Source organism: Platichthys flesus, chromosome 6 (genome assembly GCF_949316205.1).
Source record: "Platichthys flesus chromosome 6, fPlaFle2.1, whole genome shotgun sequence".
Classification (NCBI taxonomy): domain Eukaryota; kingdom Metazoa; phylum Chordata; class Actinopteri; order Pleuronectiformes; family Pleuronectidae; genus Platichthys; species Platichthys flesus.
Genome location: NC_084950.1, coordinates 393,075 through 411,227, shown reverse-complemented (window position 1 = coordinate 411,227; position 18,153 = coordinate 393,075). Strand labels below are relative to the sequence as shown.

Here is an 18,153-nt window from a genome sequence, read left to right as displayed (position 1 = left end):
TCATGCCCCCTGTGGTCAGAATGAATATGGCAGGTTGTGTGAGACTGACAGATTGGATCTGACACAGCACAGGCCCCCCCCCCCCCCCCCCCCATGGAGCGGTATGGTTACAGTGAGTTAAACTCCGCCCAGTTGTTGGTCGTAGAGCAGCAGGACTGACAGACCTCGCTCTTGGAGGATAATGCCATTCAAACCCCCTTCTGCAGCAGCTGGGCTCACAGACAGCGCCCCCTGCAGGCCGATGTGACGTGTTGTCCCTGGGACCATCGAGTCAAGGTGTGATGGGAAGTATCTGAGCGGCTCCTACAGAAGGTGTGAACAAACCCTCTGTGGAGCCTCCTCCTGACACATGATGTCATCGCCCTGGAGCCACACCGCCAGTGACCCTGAATGTCTTTTACTTCCTGTTAGCGTAGCCACCGCTAACCTGCACAGTTTTCCAGCCCTGCACCAATCAGCTGCAAGCTGAGCAGACGATGACGAGTGAATTCAGACTCACTGTGAAATACCTTAAGTCCCAAAGTGTGATTTGTGAATATGGAAAATAAAATGACTGATTGATTGATTGATTGGCTTTGTGTCACTTCCTGTAAGTCAGTGTCGGCCATGATAAGAACTGTCCCCATCACACAGGAAACAGAATAAAGATGGACAACATAACAGCTACTCTACAGGCAAGCGAAATCATCTCCATCGCCCCCTGGTGTCTGGCTGCTGTATAGTTCATTAATCCTCCTCCTCCATGTTAGCAGATGGGACATGGACCAAACTAAGGAACAGTTAGTGTGAGTGTGATCCTCCAGAGAAGATCCAGTGAACTGAGGAGCTCAGTGTGAAGCAGCTGTTGTTTGTTGACATGTGTTTGGTTCTGGAGGCGTCAGGAGTGAGGAGCTACAGTCGGCTGGAGGAGGAGGGCCCCCTGCAGGCCGCGCCTCCCCACAGCAGACGGCGAAGCCTCACGTTCCACCTGAGTCGCTCAGAGGCATGCTGGGAGCGCCCGTGGCTCACACTCTGAAACCAGAGTGGTGCAGGAGCTGCTGAGCCAGTGGACTCTCCCAGTTCATCCCTCTGAAGCTTCAGCTGTCACCTCAGCTGTGAGCAGCGCCTCCTGCTGGCCAGCAGGTCCGTCTGAAATAATTCAATACCATTGATCACAAAATCCTCCTTCACAGACTAAAAGGGAGGGAGGCTGTCACAAGGTAAATCTGTAAACTACGTATCCCCCAAATAAATATTTCATTTCATTGGATGAAGCCGCTTAAAGGATCAAGTATTAAAGTATGTGTGGATCTCAGCCTGGAACTCGCCCAGTTCATCTCTCATCCTTGTACCAACAAGAAGGTTGCCGGTTCAAACCCCACTCTCTACCATCTGCATGCCGAAGTGTCCTTGGCAAGATACTGAACCCCTCATGAATGTTGAGTGTACTAATTGTAAGTCGCTTTGGACAAAAGCGTCAGCTAATTGACATGTGATGTAAATGTAATGTACCAGAACACCACAACTCCCAGTCAGCTCCCTGAAGATAGGTCCATGTGCTTTTATTGAGTAGTGATGTCAGAGGTTTCCACCACAGTGTGTGTCCCATGAGACAGTGAGACAGTGTGTCCTCAGAGACAGTGTGTCCTCAGATTCATTGCAGACATTGTGTGTCAAACTAAAGCTCATTATAGAGGCATACACAGGTGTGTGTATATATACATTTAGTCTAACCCTACAAACCAGGCATGTCTTCTGTAGTCAGTAGAAATGAACTGAGTTTAATCATGTTTCATAAACAGTAACTTCAACATTTAAACATCAGAGCTCCTGTCAGTGAGCCCCCCCCCAGGTTCAGGGCCCCCGGGGCGGCGGGCCCGGCCCTGTGGCCCCTGGTCCTCAGATGAACTCCTGCACCACCAGCTCCTTCAGGGAGCAGGAGGACACCCCCCCTCGCTCCGCGTCCCTCAGCCGGCTCAGCTCCTCCTGGAACTGGGCCACCGGACGCCCCAGCTCGTACCCCACATCCACCAGCAGGCTCAACAGCGCCGCCCTGTGGCGCTTCAGTCCGTAGCGCCGGACCGCAGGCAGAGCCCGCAGCGCCGCGTCGTGCGCGTGCTCCGGCTCCTCCAGGTCCCGGTGGCACACGGCCATGGCGGAGAGGGTGGGCACGAGGAGGGTGGCGCTCTGCCACGGTAACAGCTTCTCCTCCATCACCAGCACCTCCTGCAGCTGCTGCCGCGCCGCCTCGAACTGCCCCGCCCGCAGCAGCGCGTGGCCGCGCCTCTGCTCCTGCTCCGTGAAGAACGCGGGGAACAGCCCGCAGCGGCGCACGCAGCGCACGCGGGACACCTCGGACAGGTAGTCCTGCAGCGCCACGCGTCGCTCAGCGATGACGTGAGGGCAGAAGTTCCGGCTCAGCAGCTTCGGGGGCAGAACCAGGTCCTCCAGCTCGTCCCGGAACTCCCGCTGCAGCGCGTGGTGCAGGCGGGAGAAGTCGCTGTAGCGGCGCTCGACTGAAACACGGCGGGAATCGAACCTGCCCGAGCGCATCAGCACCACCTGGTACACCTGGGACAGGAAGACAAGGAGCGATTCTCTTATTGATTAATCTTTCTCTTCATGATCAACAAAAGGTCCTCGTTAGGTTTCTTCTTGTTTACTTTAAATAGGATTTATTTGAACTTCTTTATTCAGGCTGACACAGGAAGTGAATTCATCCTCCGTTTTAGGGAACAATGGGAAGTCTCTAGATGTTCTCCAGGACGTTATGGAGGTCCTTCATGGGGTTCTAGTGGTGAGATGTTAGCTTTGGACTGTGTTCCACCATTAGCACCAGGACAGGGAACGTTCTCTAGAAGAACGCAGGTCTCTGACATGGACTCTGTTCAGGTTCTCACCACATGTTTGCTCAGAACCTGGTCGATGATCCGAGCTGAAGGGATTTCAAACATCAGCCTCTCGGGGCGGTGCTGCCGCTTCACCACCCGGACGTTCTCCTGAAGCTGCTGAGTCGTCAGAGAGGAGCATCCTACACACACAGACACAAAGATTCATACACACACAGACACACACTCATTGTCGGAGCTCATGTGTTTTCCGAAATAAAGTTGTGACGTGTGAATTTAAACCTGAAGCCAAAGCGTCTGTGTGAGTCGGGTTCCTTCTTGGTTCTGCTCCTTGTCCTGCTCCAGCTCCTGGTTCTGGTTCTGCTCCTTGTCCTGTTTCTTCCATTACACTAAGAAAACCTATTGTGAAACACAGAGAAAGTGAGGAGAAACAGATCCGTCTGACTGTGACCTGTTTTCAGAGTCTCTTACTGTCGATCCTCCAGAGACAGAGACACAGAGACAAAGACTCAGAGACACACAGAAAAGACGTATCGCTGCTAGAGACAAGCAGACAGAAGAGGAAGTTCCTCAGAGGACAAACAACAATGTCAGTGAAGAGGAAGTGTAACCAAACAGCTGCGTGTGTGTGTGTGTGTGTGTGTGTGCACACGAGCGAGTGAAAGAGGGAGAAAGACGAGTCAGCAGAGACTGAATCAGTCCTCCTGTCAGTGAGCCCCCCCCGCCGGTTCAGGGCCCCCGGGGCGGCGGGTCCGGCCCTGTGGCCCCTGGTCCTCAGATGAACTCCTGCACCACCAGCTCCTTCAGGGAGCAGGAGGACACCCCCCCTCGCTCCGCGTCCCTCAGCCGGCTCAGCTCCTCCTGGAACTGGGCCACCGGACGCCCCAGCTCGTACCCTACATCCACCAGCAGGCTCAACAGCGCCGCTCCCAGTGAAGGAGCAGCTGATTGCAGTGGACAGGCTGGGGTGTAAGGTTGGACCAGGTCCTGGAAGTAGACTGGACCAGATCCATTCACAGCACGGTACCAAGTACTAGTGTTGTGAAACAGATCCAGCCCCTGGTAACCAGTGAAGGGAGCGGAGGAGTGAGTGAACTCAGGTCAAAGACCAGTGGAGCTGCTGGTTTCTGGGTGAGCTGCAGAGGTCGGAGGGCAGCAGCAGGTTGACCTGCCAGGAGGGGGGGCAGATAGTGTAGGTGTGAAACGACCAGAGCCTGGACCAGAACCTGCGCTGCCTCCTGAGTGAGAAGGGGACGGGCTCTCCTGATGTTGTGCACCATGTATCTACAGGAACGTCTAGTTTCAGTAATGTGACAGTAACCAGACGTCATGGAGCTACATGTACACACATGTAGCACAGAGCTAACACATGGACGCAGCTAGCCGAGCCGAACCGGAGAGTGGGCCGGCTCCTGGCAGGGATCAGAACCACTCAATAAATGGAGATACAAACAGGCACAAAACACTGAAGGGTTAATGTAGAATATATATTTCTTAAATAACATTAATGGCAGCCAAGACCTTCAAAACGAGTTTCTATAGAGAAAAGTATCTATTAATAACTTGAATATTTAAAGCACCTTTTAAGAGACCAGGACGTTTTGTCATTAGGGACAAAAGTAAAAAGAAAAGAAACTGATCCACAGAAAACAGGACAGAAATAAACATACATGTTGTAGCCGGTTGTCTGTTCCATTGATTGGTCAAGAAAAAGGGTCTAAAACAAAGAACTTAAAATACATCACGTTCAAGGCCCTTACTGGAACTTCAGCCCGGTTGGTGCCGAGCGGCCCCAACACCAGAGAAAGAGGATCTGTGTCTATAAAGCAGCGTGAAATAACTGTGGCAAAATGAAAAATGTATTTCTCAAACTTTTTTCCATTTACAACTTCAGATTTGAGATCACACAATTTTTTTACTCCATTAACTGTACGACTTTCTCCCGATGCAGCTTTCACTGAAAGTGTAACTGCATCACAAGCATCATTTGATATCCACTGTTGACACTACAAAATGTAAGATCTTTGTTTACGTTTGAGTCCAGTGCTCCGCCAAGTTTATATTTTCTTTTATTCATTCTTGACTTCTTAAAAGATTCTTTGATTTCTGCCATTTTATGGGCATTGGCTGGTGTTGACTTTTGCTAAAGGGAACTTAGGAAGACACGTTATCGATATAAAAACACAGGTGATAACAATTCTCCAATTTAAGAACGTTCATTGAATCTGAGTTTACTTCTTAAGAACAAATTTAAGTAAAAACTTACTAAAATATTGGGTGATTGAGGCCCAATGATCTTATCTTATTGAACAACATTATAAAATAGAAACATGTTCTCACATCTTAAGCTGAACATCCATGTCACTCACTTTTTAATACAAAGGGATTTATATACATGTCACTGCTGATTGGACGACACTTCGGACACACGTATCCAATGAGGAAACAAGCGTGGAACCTGGTTGACTCAGTGAAGAGGAAACACGTGGTTCCACCTGAAAACTGAAGGACAATGTTCTGCTGGTGTTGGTTTTCTTAACAAGTTTATTGAGACTGGGGCCAGTTCAAACCACTGCGACTCTGAATGCTGCAGCTTCACTGTTTGAACAGGAACTAAAAATAAACTGGGAGAGGTGGAGTCTAAGGCCCCGCCCCATGTCAGCCCTTGGCCCCCCCTCGCTTGCTCCCTCCCTCCCTCACAAGCTCCCTCCCTCCCTCACAAGCTCCCTCCCTCGCTCACTCACACTGGTCTCCACATCACCATGGCCATAGGGACCCGTCCAGGCTGGGCCCCGGAGCTGCTCTGGGGTCAGTACTGCAGGATGGTCAGCAGGTTGTAGGTGATGGTGTCTCTGATGACCTCGGCCGTGCAGTAGGTGTCTCCTGCGTACGCCTCTGGGTCGGGCTGCCGGAGATACGTTCCAGACGGAGCCGTGTCAGCGTTCCACTCCGGGAGGAAACCGTCTCCTCGGAGTTCACAGATGTTGTGCAGCACGCAGCACGCAGCCACGACTCGGGGCATCATGGAGATGTCAATGTCGCTCTTCTTCAGCAGACACCGCCAGCGTCCTTTCAGGCGGGTGAAGGCAGCATCCACCACGGACCGGGCGGAGGACACGGTGTAGGAGAAGCGGCGCTGCTCAGGGGACAGCTGCTGCTCCTCGCTGTACCCCTTCATCAGCCACGGCTTCAGGGGGAAGGAGGCGTCTCCGATCAGATGGACGGGGATCTCCACGCCGTCGGACAGGAGCGACCTCTGCAACGCAAAGGTCATCCAGTGGTGAAGCAATCGTCCACAACTCCTCTCATAGCCTCTGACCTCCTCATCTCCTCTGACCTCAACTCCTCTCACCTCAACTCCTCTCATCTCCCCTGACCTCTGACCTACTCATCCTCTGACCTACTCATCCTCTGACCTCATCTCCTCTGACCTCCTCTCAACTCCTCTGACCTCATCTCCTCTGACCTCCTCTCAACTCCTCTGACCTCATCTCCTCTCAACTCCTCTCCCCTCAACTCCTCTCATCTCATCTGACCTCATCTCCTCTCATCTCCCCTGACCTCTCGACTCCCCTGACCTCTGACCTCATCTCCTCTGACCTCCTCTCAACTCCTCTGACCTCATCTCCTCTGACCTCCTCTCAACTCCTCTGACCTCAACTCCTCTCGACTCCCCTGACCTCTGACCTCATCTCCTCTGACCTCCTCTGACCTCAACTCCTCTCGACTCCCCTGAACTCATCTCCTCTGACCTCCTCTCAACTCCTCTGACCTCATCTCCTCTGACCTCAACTCCTCTCATCTCCCCTGACCTCTGACCTCCTCTCAACTCCTCTGACCTCAACTCCTCTGACCTCCTCTCAACTCCTCTGACCTCATCTCCTCTCATCTCCCCTGACCTCTGACCTCCTCATCTCATCTGACATCCTCTCACCTCATCTCACCTGACCTCTGACCTCCTCTCAACTCCTCATATCCTCTGCCCTCATCTCCTCTCATCTTCCCTGACCTCTCGACTCCCCTGACCTCTGACCTCCTCATCTCCTCTCACCTCATCTCCCCTGACCTCTGACCTCCTCTCAACTCCTCATCTCCTCTGACATCATCTCCTCTGGCCTTCTCTCGACTCTCGTCACCTCCTCTGACATCCTCTCACCTCATCTCCCCTGACCTCTGACCTCCTCTCACCTCCCCTGACCTCCTCTCACTTCCCCTCGACTCCCCTGACCTCTGACCTCACCTCTCTGGGGAACAGGTACCCGTCGGGCCGGTCCTCAGCTTTCAGGTACAGGTCGGAACTGCACAGCACGGTGGCGCTGCTGCTGCTTCCAGGCCAACCGGCATACACATCCGTGAAGCTGCCGGGATAGAAGCATGCGTCACGGGGCCGTCAGCCCGCATTCACACAGAGACTTACCGGACACGGCTCTTACCGGACACGGCTCTTACCAGACGTTGTGGTCCACCACCGCCTGCAGGATGACGGAGTGCCAGCCGCTTCGGTTGATGTAGTGGTCCGGGTTCTCCCTCGGGGGCGCGATGGGGATGTGGGTCCCGCCGATGGCCCCGGCGCACTGCGGGTAGCATCGATCCTTGAAGGCCTGGAGGGTTTCGTCCAGCCGCGGGCCGCCGGGCAGCGACACGAACCGGTGGAACAGCCGCTCCACGATAGCGCAAGCGACCTGACGCACGATGTTGCACACGGTGGCGATCCCCACCCCGAACATGTCTGCGATGGAGCGGTACTCCCCGGACCGGGCCAGCCACCACAGGGTGATGGCCAGCCGGCGGCCCGGCTCGATGGGAACCCGGTAGTTCGTCTTGCGGCGTTTAATCGCCGGACCGATCAGCTCGAGCAGGAAGTCGAAGGTGGACCGGGACACTCGGAACTGCGCCTTCCACTCCTCGTCGTCGAACGCTTCGGCCGTGGCCCAGAGGTTCTGCCCCGGGCCCCGGTCCCGGACCCAGACGGGTCTGCTGGTGGTGGAGAGGAGACTGAGCGCCGCCGCGATGGAGGACAGGAGGAAGGCTCTCCTCCTCCGCAGGTACTGCCTCCTGCGCCGCTCTCGCTCCATCAGCTCCCGCTGCCTCCGCTGCCGCAGCTCGGCCGCCTGCAGCCGGTACAGCTCGCACATCTGCGGGGCGAACACCGGAGCTACACCGAGGCTCAGCACGGAGCCGAGCAAAGCGGCTGCTGCCGGGGCGGAGGCCTCCTCCTCCGGGGCCGAGAGCTCCTCCGCGTCCGCCTCCATTTTCTACCACCAGTAAACAAACCGCACGTCGCCTGTTTATGACGTAGCTGAGCACGTCACTTGTCTCTGAAACCTTCGAATGAAACAGTTTACTTTCTTTTCACCAAACTTTGATGGAACATGAATTTTAATGGACATAAATAAAAAGGTGTTTGTATCTGTTGGTTTGGTCAGAAATATTATTTGTTCCCTGATGATTATCATAAATCATTATTTTCTTCCTCATGGAAAACATCCTGAACCCGAGGAGGAGGAGGAAGAGAGTGGAGGAAGAGGAGGGGAGGAGAGGAGAAGAAGATGAGAGGGGAGGTGAAAAGAGGAGGGAGGGGAGAGGAAGAAGAGGAGGGGAGGAAGGAGAGGAAGATGAGAGGGGAGGAAGGAGAGGAAGATGAGAGGGGAGGGGAAAAGAGGAGGGAGGGGAGGGGAAGAAGAGGAGGGGAGGAAGGAGAGGAAGATGATAGGGGAGGGGAAAAGAGGAGGAAGAGAGAGGTGGCAGCTGGACGTGAACCAGGAAATAATGTTAAAAGGGCAATGGAGCTGACGACAGTTTGTTGATGGATGGAATCCGTGGAGAGGCGGTGGTCTAGTGGCAGAAACTTGGACTATGGGCAGAGAAGCTCTGGATTGATCTGTCCAAAAATCAGAGTCTCCCTACCCTGTCTAGTGCCCCTGAGCAAGGCACCTTACTCCCCCAACATCTGCTCCCCGAGCGCTGTACATGGTCGCTCACTGCTCTGTGTGTCCTGCACCAGATGGGTCAAAAGCAGAGGTTACATTTCCCTACCTGCATGAGTGTGTCTGTGCATGTGTTTGGGATGAATAAATGCATCTTAATCTTAATCTTAATCAGATTTGGATTATGAAATGAATAGAGGGAACATGAGCGATGGATAAATGAGAGGAACAGAGAGAAGGGGATGAAGAGCAGAGGGAAGGGTTAATGAAAAGGGAAACATCTATCATGATCCGCTTTGGAAAGAAACATGGAGGAGATAATATATATAAACATTCTGAATGATCATCTGTTGGTAAGAAAATAAAAAATAAAAGTTTATTAAGTACTCAGGATCCAAGAGAGAGGAAAAAACAGACTCAAGAACAGAGAGGAGCAAGACACGAGGGTGATGAAGAGGAGGGATCAGTCAGTTATTGTTATTATTAATATAAAAAACTGTTCTTGGACATCGATGACATCAGAGGTAGATTAACTTGACTTCCGGGCGGCTCGACGTTTGATTGCTTCTGTCTGTCAGAGGAGCAGACGCTCGTGGATTTAGCTGTTAGCCTGAAGCTAACTGTTCTCACTCTGTCTCTCTCTGTCTCACCCTCTCTGTCTCTGTCTCACCCTCTCCGGTGAAAATGTCCATTGATTCGGTGAAACTTTCTAAGAACCTCCTGCGCATGAAGGTACGTGAAGCTGTGTTTGCTAACTAATGCTAGCAGCGTTAGCAGCCGTTCCGCTGAGTCTTGATTTCCTCAGTGAACTTTCAAACATCGTCTGAAGATGTTTGAGGAAACAAAGTGAAACCTGCTGAGCGCGTGAACAGCTTCGACTCCTTTTCATTCCCTTTGCGTCTGTTTTCATGTTTTTAACAGTTTATATATTTGAAGTGTTTTCCCTCATGTCCAGTTGAAGGTTTTGATCTCAAACCATTAAAACCAGTCAGGATACTGATTGATCGATGTGCTGGTGATGTTGGTTCAGTTCATGCAGAGAGGTCTGGACGATGAGACCAAGAAGCAGCTGGAGGAGGACGAGCGGAGGATCATCAGCGACGAGCACTGGTACCTGGACCTGCCGGAGCTCAAAGCCAAGGAGTGAGTACCCCCCCCCTCCCAACTACACGTTCTCCGGTATTTGAGTAAAAATACTAAGTTACTCTCCACTGCTGTTGTCATGGTAATGTGTGTGATGTAGCGGAGTGGAGCAGGAAACAGTCTGGTGTCACTTCCTGTTTAATGGAGATGTGAGGCAGCAACATGACGTCACGTTCTGCCCCCCCCCCCCCCCCCCCCCAGGAATCTGATCATCGAGGAGAAGAGTTTTGTTCCGTGTGAAGATCTGAAGTTCGGCCGCATGTCCTTCAGAGGGTTCAACCCCGACGTGGAGGTCTGCCTCTTCTCCTTCTCGTGTGTCGTTAACGTCGGAGACTCAAACTTCGTGAACAAGTTTCTACGACTCCTCTTCCTCTTTTTGCAACTTATCTGCAATAATAACTCAATAACGCTAAATGTTCGATTGATTGATGATGATTTTTAAAGGTTGATATTTTCTAAATAAAAATGTGAGGATGGCCGAGTGACGTTTCTGGTTGTCGGACACAGAAGCTGATGACGTTGATGAACCCAAGTGAGGAAGGCCCAGCTGAGGAAGAGGAGGAGACGAGCAGGATGCCAACAGACGTCACAGATGAAGAAATGGCTCTGAGGTAACAACATTTACTCAAGTACTGTCATGTACATTTTCTACTTCCTGGAAATAATAATACAGGAAATAATTATGAAAAACATTTGATCAGAGATTCAAATATTCTCATTATTTAAAAAAGTGTGAATTTGAACCGGTCAAAGATAAAATAAAAGATTTTCAAAGGTTTGTGATTTAAGGAGTTTTAAAGAAGTTTAATCAGCTGATGTATTTTTTAAATCAAACACCATAAAAGTTGATTATAACTGATTTGACAGAGAATTCAGTGTCGTAAGTTTTACGTTCCCCATCTGGACGTTTCAGGTACGAGAGTTTGGTCGGGAGCATGAAGAGGAAGTTCGTGAAGAAGCGTGAGCGAGCGGCGGCGGACGAGGACGTCAATCAAAACGTCGTAGAAACGAACACAAAGAGAATGTTTCTGAAACCTCAGGACTGAACTTACAGAACGTGATTTCATGTAAATGTCTTTTGACATAGTCGTGTTTTACAGCCGAGTGGATGTTATACATCCTGTCCATTTTTTTGTGTGGATTATCTTTGAGAAGCTGTGAGAGTTTAAATGCTTTCACTCATTAAACTCTCGTTTTTAAAACTTCATTTCAACTGATTCATTTACAGTAAGAGAAAAAGAAAACAGGATTTATTTGATTGAATTTGAAGACTTTTGTTCTGTCTTTTCACAATAAGAGTCTGAACAGAGATAGGTATTTAACAACAAACTGTTGAGTCAATACAAATCTAACTGTCCCACATCCGGACTAATACAATAAATCATTAAGAATAACATTTATATTATTGACAATAAATATCACTCAAAATACATTTTAAAGTATTGTTAAGAACTGGGAGGGTTAGAGCTGGACTGTTAGGGTTAGGTGTCTCAGCTCGTCCTCAGTCCTGCTGGTTCACAGTCGCTGTATTTAGTTAAAGTCTTGATAAAGACGTCAAAGATGGCGGTGGGACAGTGGCGATGGACAAAGGGCAGCAACCATCCCATCTGTCCGGGGGTGTACAGAGGTTTGGGGTGGACGGACAGCAGGGCATGACACATGTCGTCCAACACAGGGGACAGATCCTCCGCTGAACGCTGGGACAGTCTGGACAAACCGCTGGGGAGGGACGAGATGTACGCGTCCCCATAATCCCGTCTGGCTTCAGGAGACGCCGCCTCCAGGATCTGGTCTCTGTAGTGACTGACGTCGTCACTGGTTCCAAAGATGTCTGAGAGGAAGGAGACGGGCAGAGAACCAATCAGATCCTTGATCATTGAATCAAAGTAAATAAAGCAACATGAAGGAGATTCAGTTCATCTTCATATGAAAGATTTCAAGTTGATTTCAAGTTTCAGTCACTGATCCTAACCTGATCCTAACCTGATCCTAACGTGATCCTAACCTGATCTTAACCTGATCCTAACGTGATCCTAACGTGATCCTAACGTGATCCTAACGTGCTCCTAACCTGATCCTAACCTGATCTTAACCTGATCCTAACCTGATCCTAACCTGATCCTAACCTGATCCTAACGTGATCCTAACGTGATCCTAACCTGATCCTAGCCTGATCCTAACCTGTTCCTAACCTGATCCTAACGTGATCCTAACCTGATCTTAACCTGATCCTAACGTGATCCTAACGTGATCCTAACGTGATCCTAACGTGCTCCTAACCTGATCCTAACCTGATCTTAACCTGATCCTAACCTGATCCTAACGTGATCCTAACGTGATCCTAACCTGATCCTAGCCTGATCCTAACGTGATCCTAACGTGATCCTAACGTGATCCTAACGTGATCCTAACCTGATCCTAACGTGATCCTAACGTGATCCTAACGTGATCCTAACCTGATCCTAACGTGATCCTAACGTGATCCTAACGTGATCCTAACGTGATCCTAACGTGATCCTAACGTGATCCTAACCTGATCTTAACCTGATCCTAACGTGATCCTAACCTGATCTTAACCTGATCCTAACCTGATCCTAACCTGATCCTAACCTGATCCTAACGTTATCCCAACGTTATCCCAACGTGATCCCAACGTGATCCTAACCTGATCCTAACGTGATCTTAACCTGATCCTAACCTGATCCTAACCTGATCCTAACGTGATCCTAACCTGATCCTAACCTGATCCTAACCTGATCCTAACCTGATCCTAACGTGATCCTAACGTGATCCTAACCTGATCTTAACCTGATCCTAACGTGATCCTAACCTGATCTTAACCTGATCCTAACCTGATCCTAACCTGATCCTAACGTGATCCTAACGTGATCCTAACATGATCCTAACCTGATCCTAACGTGATCCCAACGTGATCCCAACGTGATCCTAACCTGATCCTAACGTGATCTTAACCTGATCCTAACCTGATCCTAACCTGATCCTAACGTGATCCTAACGTGATCCTAACCTGATCCTAGCCTGATCCTAACCTGATCTTAACCTGATCCTAACGTGATCCTAACCTGATCTTAACCTGATCCTAACCTGATCCTAACGTGATCCTAACCTGATCCTAACCTGATCCTAACGTGATCCTAACATGATCCTAACGTGATCTTAACCTGATCCTAACCTGATCTTAACCTGATCCTAACGTGATCCTAACCTGATCCTAACCTGATCCTAACATGATCCTAACGTGATCTTAACCTGATCCTAACCTGATCTTAACCTGATCCTAACGTGATCCTAACCTGATCTTAACCTGATCCTAACCTGATCTTAACCTGATCCTAACGTGATCCTAACGTGATCCTAACGTGATCCTAACGTGATCCTAACGTGATCTTAACCTGATCCTAACCTGATCTTAACCTGATCCTAACGTGATCCTAACCTGATCCTAACCTGATCTTAACCTGATCCTAGCCTGATCCTAACGTGATCCTAACCTGATCCTAACCTGATCTTAACCTGATCCTAACCTGATCTTAACCTGATCCTAACGTGATCCTAACGTGATCCTAACCTGATCCTGACCTGATCTTAACCTGATCCTAGCCTGATCCTAACGTGATCCTAACCTGATCTTAACCTGATCCTAACGTGATCCTAACCTGATCCTAACCTGATCCTAACCTGATCTTAACCTGATCCTAACGTGATCCTAACGTGATCCTAACCTGATCCTAACCTGATCCTAACCTGATCCTAACCTGATCTTAACCTGATCCTAACGTGATCCTAACCTGATCCTAACCTGATCCTAACCTGATCTTAACCTGATCCTAACCTGATCCTAACGTGATCCTAACGTGATCCTAACGTGATCCTAACCTGATCCTAGCCTGATCCTAACGTGATCCTAACCTGATCTTAACCTGATCCTAACGTGATCCTAACCTGATCTTAACCTGATCCTAACCTGATCCTAACGTGATCCTAACGTGATCCTAACGTGATCCTAACCTGATCCTAACCTGATCCTAACGTGATCCTAACCTGATCCTAGCCTGATCCTAACCTGATCCTAACGTGATCTTAACCTGATCCTAACGTGATCCTAACCTGATCCTAACCTGATCCTAACGTGATCCTAACCTGATCTTAACCTGATCCTAACGTGATCCTAACCTGATCTTAACCCGATCCTAACCTGATCCTAACCTGATCCTAACGTGATCCTAACGTGATCCTAACGTGATCTTAACCTGATCCTAACCTGATCCTAACGTGATCCTAACCTGATCCTAACCTGATCCTAACCTGATCCTAACCTGATCCTAACCTGATCTTAACCTGATCCTAGCCTGATCCTAACGTGATCCTAACCTGATCCTAACCTGATCCTAACGTGATCCTAACCTGATCCTAACCTGATCTTAACCTGATCCTAGCCTGATCCTAACGTGATCCTAACCTGATCTTAACCTGATCCTAGCCTGATCCTAACGTGATCCTAACCTGATCCTAACCTGATCCTAACCTGATCTTAACGTGATCGTACCTGAACTGACGCCACTAGTGGACTCTAGTGGGTCTTGTCTGGATGGTGGATCATGATCTTGCTGGCCTCTGACCAGAGACTATGATGCATCAGGACTGATTGACATATAGTGTTGAATTTATCCTTCAAGATGTTTCCCCTCATCAATGCTGCTGACAACTTTAATCTTGATGATGTTTCTTCACTTGACATCTGTTGACTTGTGTCCGTCCTGAGAGACGGGTCCTCATGTGTCTCTGAGGTTTCTGTGTATTTGTACCTGTTAAAAGGTTTTTAGTAGTTTGTCCTGACTCTTGTTGAGGGTGAAGGACAGAGGATGTCTCACCATGTTAAAGCCCTATGAGACAAACTGTGATCTGTGAATATGGGCTATACAAATAAAGTTTGATTGATTGATAGTTTCATCCTCTGAACCAACAACAGAACGGTGAGATTTTTACTGTTGTGTGTAAAAATCCCTCCGATAATAATAATCGGCCTCGGATATAGTCGCTGAGTCTCTGCTTTCCCTTCCCATGTTTAAATGAGAGCGAGAGCTGTTCCGTGTTGGAACACGTTGCCTGCTCGGTCTGCATGTGTGTGATGAATCATGGGTAACGTAGAGCGAAGTGGAGTGAGTTGGTTTTCACGCGCACTGAGCAGCGACAGGGTTCAAGTGCTCGATTGAGACCGCGTCTCTCCTCAGAGGAGACTGTACCAGACTGGTAGTTTGGTTTATGTTCTGTTGGACTGCTCTGGGTTTATTAGGACTTCTGTTAAATAAGTATTGAGATGTCCTGAGGGTCAGTGAACAGGTCGGGCTGGGGCACTGGCAGCTCTAGACCAATGGCTGTGGGGTTGTGTGGGATTGCAGGCTCTCATTGGCTGATGAGTTGGCGGGTCGAGGGTGATTGAGGAAGAGGAGTGAGGAACACGATGGTGGATGTGAGGAGTGTTGGAGTTACGAACAGGAAGTGTGTTGTGTTCGCTGGACTTTAATAAAGTGACACACAAAGAGAAGTTCCCTGTCGTTAAAAGCGAGGACGCTACAATATGAACGTGTTCACCAAATTCATTATTTCTCATTAAGATGCGTTCAGTTCATAGTTCTCATAAAAATGAAGGTGTTGAATGAACGCGTTCCTTTGAACTCATTCACACACAACACTGATTATCAGGACGTCCCAGTGAGACTGTGAGAAGCTCCAGTTGGTCCAAGATGCTGCAGCACGAGAGCTGACAGGAACCAGACGAGATCCTCTCACTGCTCTGAGCTTCTCTGCACTGGCTCCCTGTGGAGCTCAGAACATCAGAACCTCTGCTCCTTCACATCTAAACAACAGGTCTGGAGCTTCATCCAGTCAGAATCCTGCTGGAGGCCTTCTGCTGGAGGATTACCAGGATCTGTGGAGATCCAGAACTACACATCCCCTCAGGCCTGGGGAGGCCTCAGACTCCCTAAGGAGGAGCTGGACGGTGTGGAAGGACTTTATTTTATATTCAACATTCACCAGGACAGTGAAACTTTATCATCTAACACAAAACAAATGTCACCGGAAGAATACAACTTCCAGAATCGTATAAAATGAAGAAAAACGGAAACAACAGAAATCAACACTTTCAGTTTGTGTTGATATCGGCAACAGACACACAAACAACTTCCTGCTTCGTGTCGTCATGTGACCTACTTGTTCTGAATCCTGCAGGTTGGATCAAAGCGACTGTGACGCCCCAATCAGACAGCTCCACCCTGGTCACGTGAGAGAAGACGCTCAGAGCAGCTTTGGACGCTCCGTACGCAGAGAGCATCGGCATCGGCACCGCGGCTGCAGGACGACAAACATCTGGATCAGGACATGATCTGAAACTGGATTTGAATGGAAGTTGGACTTCCTGTTGACCTGCCATGCTGGACATGTTGACGATGCGTCCTCCGGCTCGTCTCAGCAGAGGGAGGAAGACCTGACACATGTTGACAGCTGACAGGAAGTTGACGTCCATGCAGCGTCTGCATGCTGACAGCGGCTGAAGCTCCGCGTCCATGGGACACTGGAGGATTCCTGCATTATTCACCAAACCCCACAGACCTGCAAGAGGGGGACAGCTGAGAGGTGTCCTCTGTCTTTTATCTGCTGACCACTGTTCTGTCCTCTGTCCAGCAGACGAGTGAAGACTGAGACATGATGGTGGACAGAGGAGGTCATACCTGTTTCCCAAGTTTGAACGTCTGTAATGTAAGAGGACGTACCTGTGTGTCCCACCTGAGAGCAGATGTCCCTGTGCACCGTCTCTACTTGGTGTCTGTCCGTCACGTCCAGCTGGAGGACGTGCAGGTTCTCAGACGTCTCTCTGAGCCGCTGAGCTCCAGGTCCGTCCACGTCCAACATGCCTGCAAACACCTTCACTCCCATGAGACTGAGACGCTTTGCAAGAGCGTGACCGAAGCCCGAGTCGCACCCTGAGGAGACACTGCAGGTCAGGGACGTCCCGGAGACACTCTTTCAAATAAAGAGGGAAAAGACTTTCACATAAGGATGGAAAGAGTTGAGGGTTTGATTCCTACAAACATGTTGGACCCAAGTCCCTCCAACATTCGATTGTTGTTATGGCAGACGTTCGTCATTCTAACATCTTCATCATTCTCCGACCTGAGTTGTGTATCAGGTTGTGTAAGTGTGTGGCTGTGTGGTGACCTCCCAGTAAAGTTTCCTCATTCTCTCTCTCATCATCTCTTTGTGTCTTGGGTTGTTGTCACTATCTCTTCATCAAACATGGTGGAATTTTATCAGAACGCTGTCTTCAGCTCGTCCTGTTTTTCCTGATATAAAACACGCTCGCTCACACTCACACACACACACACACACACACACACACACACACACACACACACACACACACACACACACACACACACACACACACACACACACACACACACACACCTCTCTCTTGTCCTGTGTGTGTGTCTGTGTTGTGTGTCTGACCTGTGATGAGCACTCCTCTTGTCCTGTGTGTGTGTCTGTGTTGTGTCTGACCTGTGATGAGCACCTCTCTTGTCCTGTGTGTGTGTCTGTGTTGTGTCTGACCTGTGATGAGCACCTCTCTTGTCCTGTGTGTGTGTCTGTGTTGTGTGTCTGACCTGTGATGAGCACCTCTCTTGTCCTGTGTGTGTGTCTGTGTTGTGTGTCAGACCTGTGATGAGCACTCCTCTTGTCTCTGGCAGTAGCAGCTCACATCTCTTCCTGTCCCAGATCAGACGGACGCTGCAGCTCAGGAAAACGAGTCCACACAAAACTGGAGACACAACATAACACAGGGAGGCCCCCAGGGGCCAGAGCAGGGCCCCAAAGGCACCGGGGACCGAGGCCCCATGTCCAGCATCATGTCCCCGGGACAGTGTCCACAGCACAGTGAGGACATAGAGCCCTGCAGCTGCGAGGCTGAAGCAGACGTCCATCATCGTTCCGTCACCCGCAACAATGAGGCCACGCCCCTCTGAGACACCTGTTCAAGTATGCCCCGCCCACCAAAGGAAGCACATGACACCTGCGACACCTATGACACGTGGCAGCTCCTGGATCAGCTGCTCTGATCGATCAGGTTTAAAGGTTTTTATTTGTTTCACATCAAACTGAAGCTTTTCATAACTTTGTTTTCTGATAAAATATTAAATCATATTAACAGATTAAGATTCAGTTCCATCCAATCA

At 49.7% G+C, this 18,153-nt stretch overlaps 4 protein-coding genes across 4 annotated transcripts; 1 reads left to right on the top strand and 3 right to left on the bottom strand.

Moving 5' to 3' along the window:
* Nucleotides 1–1,525: 1,525 nt before the first annotated feature.
* On the bottom strand, nucleotides 1,526–5,711 carry snx20 (sorting nexin 20). Its single transcript, XM_062390227.1, has 4 exons — nucleotides 5,573–5,711; nucleotides 3,111–3,227; nucleotides 2,880–3,010; nucleotides 1,526–2,550 (listed from the first exon to the last, which is right to left on the bottom strand). Exons 2-4 carry the CDS (start codon nucleotides 3,211–3,213, stop codon nucleotides 1,879–1,881), a joined length of 906 nt encoding a protein of 301 aa, XP_062246211.1. The 5' UTR covers nucleotides 3,214–3,227; nucleotides 5,573–5,711; the 3' UTR covers nucleotides 1,526–1,878.
* On the bottom strand, nucleotides 5,638–8,205 carry LOC133955400 (uncharacterized). The gene is made up of 3 exons (XM_062390226.1): nucleotides 7,278–8,205; nucleotides 7,069–7,186; nucleotides 5,638–6,084 (listed from the first exon to the last, which is right to left on the bottom strand). The coding sequence occupies exons 1-3, from the start codon at nucleotides 8,078–8,080 to the stop codon at nucleotides 5,638–5,640; spliced, it is 1,368 nt and encodes a 455-aa protein (XP_062246210.1). The 5' UTR covers nucleotides 8,081–8,205.
* A 1,107-nt stretch (nucleotides 8,206–9,312) lies between these two features.
* On the top strand, nucleotides 9,313–11,105 carry mphosph6 (M-phase phosphoprotein 6). The gene is made up of 5 exons (XM_062390200.1): nucleotides 9,313–9,487; nucleotides 9,786–9,898; nucleotides 10,100–10,190; nucleotides 10,406–10,509; nucleotides 10,812–11,105. The coding sequence occupies exons 1-5, from the start codon at nucleotides 9,440–9,442 to the stop codon at nucleotides 10,942–10,944; spliced, it is 489 nt and encodes a 162-aa protein (XP_062246184.1). The 5' UTR covers nucleotides 9,313–9,439; the 3' UTR covers nucleotides 10,945–11,105.
* A 123-nt stretch (nucleotides 11,106–11,228) lies between these two features.
* Nucleotides 11,229–17,904, bottom strand: hsd17b2 (hydroxysteroid (17-beta) dehydrogenase 2). Its single transcript, XM_062389616.1, has 5 exons — nucleotides 17,637–17,904; nucleotides 16,693–16,902; nucleotides 16,346–16,531; nucleotides 16,133–16,270; nucleotides 11,229–11,729 (listed from the first exon to the last, which is right to left on the bottom strand). The coding sequence occupies exons 1-5, from the start codon at nucleotides 17,902–17,904 to the stop codon at nucleotides 11,389–11,391; spliced, it is 1,143 nt and encodes a 380-aa protein (XP_062245600.1). The 3' UTR covers nucleotides 11,229–11,388.
* Between the last annotated feature and the right edge of the window lie 249 nt (nucleotides 17,905–18,153).

Excerpts from the sequence above, each read along its gene's own strand:
- snx20 (XM_062390227.1), bottom strand. The coding sequence starts at position 3,213 with ATGGAAGAAACAGGACAAGGAGCAGAACCAGAACCAGGAGCTGGAGCA. Across the intron at positions 3,011-3,110 it reads CACAGACGCTTTGGCTTCAG|GATGCTCCTCTCTGACGACT; the intron begins GTTTAAATTCAC and ends CTGTGTGTGTAG. Across the intron at positions 2,551-2,879 it reads AGGTTCTGAGCAAACATGTG|GTGTACCAGGTGGTGCTGAT; the intron begins GTGAGAACCTGA and ends TTCCTGTCCCAG.
- LOC133955400 (XM_062390226.1), bottom strand. The coding sequence starts at position 8,080 with ATGGAGGCGGACGCGGAGGAGCTCTCGGCCCCGGAGGAGGAGGCCTCC. Across the intron at positions 7,187-7,277 it reads GTGGTGGACCACAACGTCTG|CTTCACGGATGTGTATGCCG; the intron begins GTAAGAGCCGTG and ends CTATCCCGGCAG. Across the intron at positions 6,085-7,068 it reads GGTACCTGTTCCCCAGAGAG|AGGTCGCTCCTGTCCGACGG; the intron begins GTGAGGTCAGAG and ends TTTGCGTTGCAG.
- mphosph6 (XM_062390200.1), top strand. The coding sequence starts at position 9,440 with ATGTCCATTGATTCGGTGAAACTTTCTAAGAACCTCCTGCGCATGAAG. Across the intron at positions 10,191-10,405 it reads GGTTCAACCCCGACGTGGAG|AAGCTGATGACGTTGATGAA; the intron begins GTCTGCCTCTTC and ends TGTCGGACACAG. Across the intron at positions 10,510-10,811 it reads GATGAAGAAATGGCTCTGAG|GTACGAGAGTTTGGTCGGGA; the intron begins GTAACAACATTT and ends TGGACGTTTCAG.
- hsd17b2 (XM_062389616.1), bottom strand. The coding sequence starts at position 17,904 with ATGATGGACGTCTGCTTCAGCCTCGCAGCTGCAGGGCTCTATGTCCTC. Across the intron at positions 16,903-17,636 it reads AAGAGGAGTGCTCATCACAG|GGTGCGACTCGGGCTTCGGT; the intron begins GTCTGACACACA and ends GTGTCTCCTCAG. Across the intron at positions 11,730-16,132 it reads ACCTGCAGGATTCAGAACAA|ACATCTTTGGAACCAGTGAC; the intron begins GTAGGTCACATG and ends CCTTCCTCTCAG.